This window comes from Chrysemys picta, chromosome 1, assembly GCF_011386835.1.
Source record: "Chrysemys picta bellii isolate R12L10 chromosome 1, ASM1138683v2, whole genome shotgun sequence".
In the NCBI taxonomy this organism is placed as follows: domain Eukaryota; kingdom Metazoa; phylum Chordata; order Testudines; family Emydidae; genus Chrysemys; species Chrysemys picta.
This window is the reverse complement of record NC_088791.1, coordinates 126,172,038-126,182,817: the sequence shown is the minus strand read 5'-3', so window position 1 is coordinate 126,182,817 and position 10,780 is coordinate 126,172,038. Positions and strand designations below refer to the sequence as shown.

General features: G+C 40.5%; 1 protein-coding gene across 2 annotated transcripts in view; it reads right to left on the bottom strand.

The window, feature by feature from the left end:
- Positions 1-10,780, bottom strand: part of ARHGAP8 (Rho GTPase activating protein 8) — a 106,881-nt gene that overhangs the window by 89,350 nt on the left and 6,751 nt on the right. Inside the window, exon 1 of one of the 2 annotated variants that reach the window (XM_065583749.1) lies at positions 6,323-6,392. The exons of the other annotated variant lie outside the window; for it this stretch is intronic. Within the exon in view, the coding sequence (XP_065439821.1) occupies positions 6,323-6,377 (55 nt within the window). The 5' untranslated portion in view covers positions 6,378-6,392. Of the gene's footprint in view, positions 1-6,322; positions 6,393-10,780 lie in introns of those variants that run through there. 2 annotated transcript variants of the gene reach the window in all.

The window sequence follows — 10,780 nt, the reverse complement described above, 5'->3', positions numbered from 1 at the left end:
GTATGCTAAACAGCAACTGGAAACTGGTAATTGACATTCACATTGATAATTCAGTATGGTAATTGGCTTGGTAATTGGTTTTTGGTTTGGTAACGTGTATTCTAATTGATTTGGTAATTGGTACTTAGTTTGCTCATCGGTAATTGGTATTCCAGCTGGTGTTATATGATTGGTATTCTAATTGGTAACTGGTTTAGTAAAAATTAAAATATATAAACATATAAATTTAAAAACAAAAAGTCATTATGAAATGAAAAATCATTCTGTTCCAATAAAATTGAATGCTTTGACCTTTTCAAAACATGTCAATTTTGATAAAACAGACTTTTTACAATAGAAAACATTCCATCATACATTTTTTGACCATCCCTAAATTAAACATGCATTATTTATAGCCTGATACACAACTGTGTGTTACGCCCAAATTCAGCCAAGTACTTAAGCATTTAAGTGATTTGCTGAATCAGGATGTTAATCATATTGAGCTGTTTGTAACTATACAGCCAATTATTATTTTGTTAAATTCCACCAATTTATCTTTCACTATCACTTACACTCTGGGCCAGAAGCAGGCAAACTACGGTCAATGGGAGCTGCAGGGGAGGCGCCTGCGGACGGAGCAGCACGCAGCAGAGCCGCCTGGCTGACCCTCCGCGTAGGAGCCGGAGAAAGGACGTGCTGCTGCTTCTGGGAGCTGTTTGAGGTAAGCGCCACCTGGAGCCTGAACCCCTGAGCCACCCCGCCACGCACCAAACCCCTGCTCCAGCCTTGATCCCCCTTCCACCCTCCAAACCCCTCGGTCCCAGCTGGGAGCACTCTCCTGTACCCCAAACCTCTCATCCCCAGCCCCACCACAGATCCCTCACCTCCCCATGCTCCAACCCTCTGCCCCAGCCCTGATCCCCCTCCCGCCATACAATTTCTATACCCAGATGTGGCCCTCGGGCCAAAAAGTTTACCCACCCCTGCTCTGAGCTGTCAGAATGTCCAACTCAACAGCTAATCTTAAGGACAAGTAAAGCAACTGAGTGGCCATTAGCAGCTCTGCTCATTTTCTGAGTCCCCTCATCTAAAACAAGTTCTGCAAATCACAGCCCAACTGCCCTCTCAGATAGCCGGTCTGAAGAGGGGGAAGCAATATCTCACTGCCAGGCATACCCCTGGACCCTTCCATCCCAGCTCAACCTGAAAATCAAAGTCCATATTACAGAACATAATAAACTAAGGCCCTCATCTTGAAATTCTCTGCATGGATACAGGGAACTACCAGTGCAGAGAAGCTGCAGGATCAGGGCCAAAAAGAATTTAAGTTACAAGAATGTAAGAGTATTTAAAACTTTTGTTCTTAATTTTAAACACCACTACTAGAACCAGAAATAATAATATTCTTAAAAACAAACAAACAAAAAATCCAGTTCCAAACTGGGGATTTTTTTCCCTCCAGCTAAAGTACTCATGAACAACAGGGTTAAAGATGAATCTACTTACAGAGTCTCTGAACACTGCTACAGTGCATGCTATAGTATTCTTAGGGGGAGAAATGAAAACCTGAATAGAAGGAAAGAAAACTAATATTCCATACGATAGTTACCTCCTTAAGACTCAAGTTGGAAAAACCTTCTCTTTTATATAGCTTCTTTCAGACCCTGCAGGATGGAAACAACTCCTCCTCTTTAGTACTAATTGGGCCACTCCCAGCTTTAATAAAGTAATCTGAACAAAAAGATTTAAACATCCCCACAAAACTGCTCAGTAAGGTCTGATTTTTACCAAGTAACATTACTGTACATGTGATATCAACAACTCTAGTATTCAGTGTTTTCCACACATTTAATGTGCAAAGTTATTAGGATGCCAAAAACAATTTAGATGAAGAAAAAGGCGGACGGTGAAGCAACTATCTGCCTGATTTTGGGCTTATTGTTCCCTCAGGGGCTGCAATTAGAAAGTTTCTAGTTACAAGACAAATTTATTGTAGCACCCTAGGAAATTGATTTCCTCTTGACCGCAGCATTCTCAGTTTCTAAGAGATAACATAATCTGCTTAATAGCATTCTATGCCAAATATCACCATTTCTGATAAACTGCCAGACTCGCTCCACCTCAAATTTGTTATGATAGAAGTTTGGAATCATTTTACACTATACCACAATCTGTATTCCTTCACATGCAATCTTATTACTTACTGACAGCCCTAAAGGATTGTTACTTGATTAAAAAAAAAAAAAAGAAAGCCGCCACACATACAGTAAGTAGTCTGATAATGAACTAGCATCTATGGATATTTCAAACAAAGACAAGGGATCCCTCACAATGTTTGTCAATATACATGCCTCTTTGATGCCTCCTCTTTTTTGTTCCTTCAGCTGTCAGATATGTTTCTTTTTCAAATTTAAATAGAATGCTTTTGCTCAAATTTTTCCAGAACATTCCTGACCTCTACCGATAATTCAGATGGAAATAATATATAGGCTCAATATTTGTTTATATGACATAAGGTGCAAAAGTGAACTAGAGAGGTTTCCGAGGATTATTTTATTATTGGTAATCAAAAATTACAACAACTTTGCATTTATATTGAGGAATCCCAAACAAATTTCTCTCTCTCTCTCACATACACACACTCACTAAGTGAATGAACTGTTGTGAATAATTTATTTAACAACAAATTTAACTTCTCTTCCTTTTCATGGACTATCTTCAAGGAGCTTATTTTTTTCTCAATTTATTTACCATTTAGGATGTACTAAGCATACTTAGCCCAAAGATTTCTCATGAGCAGTTTGCTGAAAGTATTTGATAGTCAATATTCAAGTTGCGTTGGTTCATTTCATATTCTCTAATACAGGCTTACATCACCTCTCTTCACAGACATCCGTATCTCCTTCACTAGCCACTTTCTTCTTTTTTTTTCATCTCCCTTTCTATTTTTTCTCCTGATCCTCCCTTTTTTCTTTATGCTGGGCTGCTGTTTAACTTTTGGGTATTCACATAAGTAACCTACCAAACAGCAATACACAGGACCAGATTCGCCAGTCCTCTAAAACTACTTTGTGGCAAGAGATATGTGATAGAGAATTTCCCTTGCATAGGGGAACTCTCCTACCATAGAAAGTTGGTGATGATGCTCTGGTGCCTCCTGCTCCAGCCATATCCTCAACCTCTGGGTTTAAGAGAGGAAGCGTGCAAGGGGCATAGTGGAATGGAGTGCCACCATGCCCAATCCTCCTCCAGTAGGTATAATTTTTTTTTAAATGGAGATATCCTATCTCCTAGAACTGGAAGGGACCTTGAAAGGTCATTGAGTCCAGCCCCCTGCCTTCACAAGCACGACCAAGTACTGATTTTGCCCCAGATCTCTAAATGGCCCCCCTCAAGGATTGAGCTCACAACCCTGGGTTTAGCTGGCCAATGCTCAAACCACTGAGCTATCCCTCCCCCCTAACGTTCTATGCCAGTGACAGAAATTAAAGTAGCCCCATTATAAATAAATTAATGGAGATATCCTATCTCCTAGAACTGGAAGGGACCTTGAAAGGTCATTGAGTCCAGCCCCCTGCCTTCACTAGCAGGACCAAATACTGATTTTGCCCCAGATTCCTAAATGGCCCCCTCAAGGATTGAACTCACAACGCTGGGTTTAACAGGCCAATGCTCAAACTGCTCTAAGTTCTTCCAGGGCTGGGCAACCAAAGATCAGTGAGCTGCAAGCCACTCTTTGTGCCCACCAGTCTCCACACAGCTCAGAGAGAGTGGCAAATCAAGGACCCACAGCATGCGGTCTCTACTGTGGCACATAAAACATATGTCTGTTTTACTAGTGACATAAAAATTCACCTTCACCTTACAGAAAGGATACTAGTATTTGTGGCATGTGCACAAATATAATTCAGTTCTCTTTCTGGGTTTTTTGTGTGTGCCTGTGTTTGTTTTTTAAAGTGACTGTTTCTTGAATATCTGACACAGAACCAGGACTGGTACAACTTAGCTCTTGAGGTCACCTCTCAGGATCACAGCAAGGTTGTATTCTAAATGTGAAAATATTTTAATCTTAGCATGCTATTTGCCACCATACACATACACATTTGCCAACAGACACAGCAGTGACCAACAAAGACATTAGTGAGCCTGCAAAGGCTCATTTAACTTCACTACTGTGAATAGTTCTATGATTTCAATGAGACAATTCACAATAGCAAAGGTAAACAAATGTATAAGTCTCGATGAGATCAGGGCCTAAATGGAAAGGCCAAATAAAGTTATCAGAGCTGGTCAAATTTTCCCTGAATTTCAAGTTTTTGACAGAATTTCTCATCAAAAATGAATTTTTGAACAAAAAATGAATGTAAATTTTTCAACAAAAAATAATAAAAAATGTGGGTTTTGGCCAGCTGTAGTGCTGGTCAAAACTTTTCAACAACTGAAAAAAATGGACAGAACTACAGAACTTTGATATTTTGCAAAACAGCATTAAAATTTAGAAAAAAAACAAAATGCTTTTTCACTAGCCGGAAAATTCCCCAGGTGTAGGCTCCAGCCACTGGGGAAAGAGCACATTCACACTTAGCATTCTTTAAAAATGAAAAATATTGAACAAAAGCTAAATGGTTTCTCACTAACATTTTCACTTATGAAGAAAAAATTTTTCCACTGAAAAATAGCCTGTCACCCAAAAATGTTTCACCAGCTTCTAATTACAACTAGGCCCTGCACCCTTCGCCCCTACCATGTTACTGGCCAGTTTCCTTGGAAACATACCAGCAGCTAGGAAAATTAATTTCAGCAGGATAACCAGAGAGCACCACTTTCTTTCATATCCGTTGAAAAAAAAATCTGGAGTTATATGGGGTCAAAACAAAAGAGAGAAGAGAGACACTCAACCACAGCTCTTTGACAGCAAGAAAATGTGCTATCTGATAAACAGTCTCTCTTGAAATGTCTCTTTTCAGTTCACAAACTGGTTTTCTTTCTACAGAAAGTGAAACACTTCCTGAACAAAGAACAGCTATGCTTCAAAATGAACCGATTATCTGAGATCACAATTCTTTTAATACAAAAATGGTTTTACACTCAGGTCACGGCAACTTTTCTTAGTACAATGCCATAGGCTTTTTGGCTCCTTCATTTAGGGGTGAAGTCCTCTCAATAGTCAGTAGTAGTAGATTAGAGCTCCCCTGAAATGCACTAAAAATAATTTTCACCTTTTCTACTTAATCAATCAGATTTTGTTTTGTTTCCTGTTTGTTTTTTCAAACCACGTAGTGTTTGATGGAACTGGATATCTCACCAGACCTTTCAACTCTAGTTTACTGCTCAGAATCCAGCCTGAGTCAGCAGAGATCAGAAATCTAATCGGTTTATCAGACAGCTGTTTTAGTGGCCTAGGTGACATAGGTTGGAAGCTTCAGTCAAGATCCTAGTGGAAAGAAGTCAGCATCACCAAATCACCATCGCAAATGTGAAAAAAAAAAGTAATTTCAGATGAGAGGATAAATATAAGTTTAAATATCTTCTTAATGTTGGTATGGTATTTATCAGAGGTGGTTTTTACCAGGAAAATCCATGTTTTTAACCACCCACGGAAAAAACTACCGGTAGTTAGTACCAGTTTAAGGCATTTTCTACAATGGAACCCCGTTGATCCGATCCAATTTGGACTGGGGCCAGATCAGATCATCAAAATGTTGGATAATCAAGAGCGTGGGTGGGGCTTTGACTGTCAGCCCCAAGCAACGGGGCTCCGCCTGTCGGCCCCGCTGCCCCATTCAGTTAATATGGAGAGCTGGATAATGGAGGCTTGGATCAAACGGCGTTCTAATGTATTTTAAAACTGTTTGATTAATGCGCACCACAAACCACATTACATTTAGCTTTAGTTACATATTCAAATTGTGGTAACCTATGAATCTACTGCCTTATATTAATTTAGGGTTGTACAAATAGAAAGTAAAACTACAGTGGGCATAATACTAATGAATGTAACCATAATACCGAACATCAGAATGTCTGTATACATTTTAATTCAGTATTTTCTCAAGGAAGTTATACATGTTATAACTCATATTTCCATTTTCAATATCATATAAACAAAAATCAAAAACATTCAATTACATGAAAAACAACAATAATGCAGAATGATAGGCTTGAAACATTAAGCAATCAGAAGCATGCCGAGTTGTAGACTACCGGTCTGGGTCCATTTGGTCACACAGGATTCGGCAGCAGAACAACTTAGATGTAATGGACAGACCAAGCTGATTCCTCAGCTTTGAATGGATGTTTCCAAAGTTTGAAAGATTTGTTCTATGCTTGATGAACTTACTGGAAACTGTGCAATTACACCACCAGTTCCGTGAAATCAGATGGAACATCTGCATTCTTCAGATTTTTCCAGCATGTAACAGATGAAGCTTTTTCCTTGACAGCTGTTGAAAACATTGATTAGGGATATTGAGTTGCTAAATGCAAGTACATATGGCAGAAAGTCAGGATTTTTGCTGAGAGACCATGGCCATGCAATTTCTTCTTGTTCAGCTGACAAGATGCTTTTCCATGTAACGCTTTGCATGCTTCCACACTAAAGCAATCAGTAAATGTGACTAACAGTTCACCTGCTACCTGCTTTGTAGACTGACCTTAGGCTGCTGATCATTGCTTGAAAAGTTGGATGTTCAATAACAGAATATTACAGGCATACAAAAATTCGCAATTTTCAAGTTTATCTTTTGTTTCAATTCTGGCGTTGTTTTTGTTACAAACAAATCCATTTTTGCTTGAAAAAATCATGATATTTCCTCCTCATTGTCTTTGGCCAACTTGGATCTGGCTATTTTTATGTACTTGGCAATGGCATTGCAGTGTTATCAATATCTTCAGCCTCAGAGTCTGATTCTAATACAATGCAAATAGATTTAGCCAAAGTCAGTGGTTCTGGTGTCTCTTTGTTCTTTCCACTGGTTTCCTCATTTGGTCTTCCTTCCCACTCACTTTTTCTTCAAAGACTCTGCCATCTTCATGGCTAATTTGAGACAAATTCATGAATTGAACAAAGTGGTCTTCCATCTTTGCTCATGTTGGAATCAGGGCTGGCTTCAGGGTTTTGGCCGCCCCAAGCAGCCAAAAAAAAAAAAAAAAGCCGCAATCGCGATCTGCGGCGGCAATTCGGTGGGAGCGAGGGACTGTCCGCCGAATTGCCGCCAAATAGCTGGATGTGCCGCCCCAAGCACCTGCTTGCGAGGCTGGTGCCTGGAGCCGGCCCTGGTTGGAATATTTGACTTGAGTCACTGTACTCACTGAGTAAGTTGCACTCCAGCCACCCAGATCAAGAGACAGAGTACTGGATTGGACAGCCAATTTGGCAATTTACTTCAAACAGAAATTGAAACTTCTGAATCTGGGAATTCCCCTTCTTTGTTTGCTAAACAAATAGGTAATTTTCATTGCTAAACAAGGAAGGGGAATTCCTAAATACAGACATTTCAGTCTCTGAGATAACCTAAAGCTGTATGTTACTGCCTTGGCTGAGACTCTTTTTTATTTAATTTCCTTTAATTAAAATTAAACAGATCATATTACTGCAAAACTATTATCAAATTGCTATATATATATTTCAGTAATTTTCATAGAATTATTCTTATAATAATTCCACTCCCCACCCCACCCCCATTTCTGGTTTAAACTGGTATTTACTGGCACCCTATCCTAAACCAGTTTTTCCTGGGGAAATTGCCAACCTTTATACCAACCCATCTACAATTGAGACATATTTGTGTGGTGGTATGGGTAAGCTTCAGTGCTTAATTTGTAATGAAAGGGGTGCCGGGTCTCAAGTAATTTTTGTACATTCATAACTGATGTAGCAAGCTTAGAGGTGCGGGGATTATGAACTTCCAAGCCAAGAGGTCAGAGGGTTCATCCTGGCACAAATTAAGCACTGGTAATCTTATATTACTACTGTTCGTGCAGCGGATAAATAAAGGATTTCAGTTTCCGATGCGATCAATTAGATAACTTTTATCAGCACTTCATTTTTTAAAAAAGTATATAGGTACTGCATTAAGCATTTTATTTAAAAAAAGTCAAACATGATCATTCTGTTTTAGCTATAATTCTGAATTTTAGAAATTAAACAAAAAAAGACATCTCTGTATATTATTATTTGAGTCCCAGTTCTCAGCAGCAAACAGTATCAACAAAGTCACGCACAGTTATTTGGAATGCAGATCCACTTTATATACATTAACTCCCCCTGAAATTTCTGAACTTGACCTGTCTGTTCAAGGTCTTGGTGGTTTTGGCTAATGGACTGAAGGGTCAACTATCTGCAACACACACACAAATCAAAAAGCTTAGGAAGGTTGTGTGAAAACTCATGATTACTTTTCTCATCTCAAAAAGAACTTATGGGAGAACAGACAACAAAATTTTGTCTGGTTACTTTTTAGAGTCATTCAACACACTCACTTGAGGTAAGTATTGCTGCTTTCGGTTGGAGGTTGGAAGGTAGAAGTGTCATTGTCTAATGTCTAACATCTGTATTAACTTACTTTAAAGGCTGAATGTTTCCTGAAGGTAAAGTGTACAGTATTTCAAAACAGAGTTTTCCCAGATTTGGAGTAATATGATAATATATTAAATAGTTATTCTTACATAAGGAGAACTTGATAGTAACAGAACTCATTCTGAAGTCCACTATACTGGGAAGGATGATATATCAATTACAATTACACAGAGCATCGGGAATAAAAGGTATCCCTTTTTTTTGCATTCTAGGTTTATCACATTGTTTCATTAATAAAACTTTTTACAAAATTCCTGTTGGGAAACTGTGCATGTAAAGAGTAATATTGATTTGAGCCAGATTTTTGTCCACAGCATTAGCCCAAAATAAATCCTTCTCAATGGATATTTTCCCTTCAAGTAACAAGAGTTCAAATTTAGTTGTCTTGAGCTATGTACTTACAGCTGTTCTAGGTGATTAATATTGTTGATATGGGTATAGAGCAGGAATGGGCAAACTTTTTGGCCTGCAGGCCACATTGGGGTTCCGAAACTATGGAGGGCCAGGTAGGGAAGGCTGTGCCTCCCCAAACAGCCTGGCCCCTGCTCCCTATCCACCCCTTCCCACTTCCTGCCCCCTGACTCCTCCCCAGAACCCTCCGCCCATCTAATCTCCCTTGCTCCTTGTCCCCTGACTGCCCCACCCCTGTCCACACCCCCATCCCCTAACAGGCCCCCTGGGACTCCCACAACTATCCAACCCTTCCCTTCCCCCGGACACCCCCCCCCCCCGAACCTCCGTCCCATCCAATCGCCCCATGCTCCCTGTTCCCTGACTGCCCCCCAGGACCTCCCTCCCCTTATCAACCTCCCCCCCCCGCCCATTCCTCACCCCTTTACCATGCCGCTCAGAGCAGCAGGACTGGCAGCTGTGCCGCCCAGCCGGAGCCAGCCATGACGCCGTGCTGCCCAGCAGGAACTCACAGACCTACTTCCCAGAGCGCTGGCGGCACGGCGAGCTGAGGCTGCAGGGGAAGGGGGACAGCAGGGAAGGGGCCGGGGACAACCTCCCCGTCCGGGAGCTCCAGGGCCGGGCAGGACGGTCCCACAGTCCGGATGTGGCCCACGGGCCGTAGTTTGCCCACCTCTGGTATAGAGTATGTTTCATGGTAGGTATGAGAGATTAATTTGCTGCTGACGGCTGTCTTGAGGTTTATCTACTAAAACCTGGCAATTATTTTTATTTTATTTTTTTTAAAGAGGGTGTTCTGGGGCCTATTACCCCCCCACACACACACACACATGGGAGTGTTACTCAGATCGTGTGATAGGAGAACCGGGCTTCTGCGTCTTAGTTTCTAAGTATTTAGAAAACAGTTATGTTCTAAGTAGGGTAAAATTGCAGAGGCATGAAAGACACAGGAAATGGGCAAATTTAGGGTGTGTTTTAGAACAGTGGGTGGGAGGGAGGGAAGGTGATCCAAGCAACTTTTGGATCCAAATTCAACTGTGTGGGGGGAGCCAGGGGAAGAGAGGGGGCTGTTATATATAGTCTTCCCATATCTTTTGCTTAGTTATGTTTAGGGAAGACATGCTGTGTTGCTTCGATATTTATTCAAGGCTCTGTAAAGAGCTATGCTAGCAGCAGGAGAGTTTGCTCTCTGCCTTGGTATCTGATTAGAGTAAATCTTGAGGCAGGGTTGCTCTCTGGGAATATTGCCTGCTGAGATTCCTTAAAGAAAAGCCTGATTGCTGCTAGTAACCACCTCTGTTCCCAGACGGGTGAATGACTGTGAAGAAAATAAGTCACCAATAGAATATACCCAGACTCCTCATTACTGACTTCTCCTCCACACTTAGTTGAATGCAAAGGGCCAGTGATATACTTGTGTATTTTTTTTATTTTATTTTTTCACTGGTAAGAAGCAACAAGACTATCCGAGAGAAGATATTACGTAAGCCCGAGTGAAATGAAAATGGTTTCCCTATTGTAAATATCTCCATGTATCAGCTATTCCTAGTTCTGTAAGTATTGAAGCAAAAGGATTATTTCTACCCATTACTAGAGCAGGGAGTTTTAGAAATGCTCTTTTGTTGTCTGAAACAATATAGCTATTTTCTCATCATATGCATTCACTCACCTGGCACAACAAAACTACATGAATAAATTCGTCTAATATGTAACCAGTTAGAAAACTGTGCAATCTTGCTATACTGTTAGGAGAAAATAATCAAAACAGAAAAAGTGGCTGCAATACCACCCATTGCAAAACCACTTTCT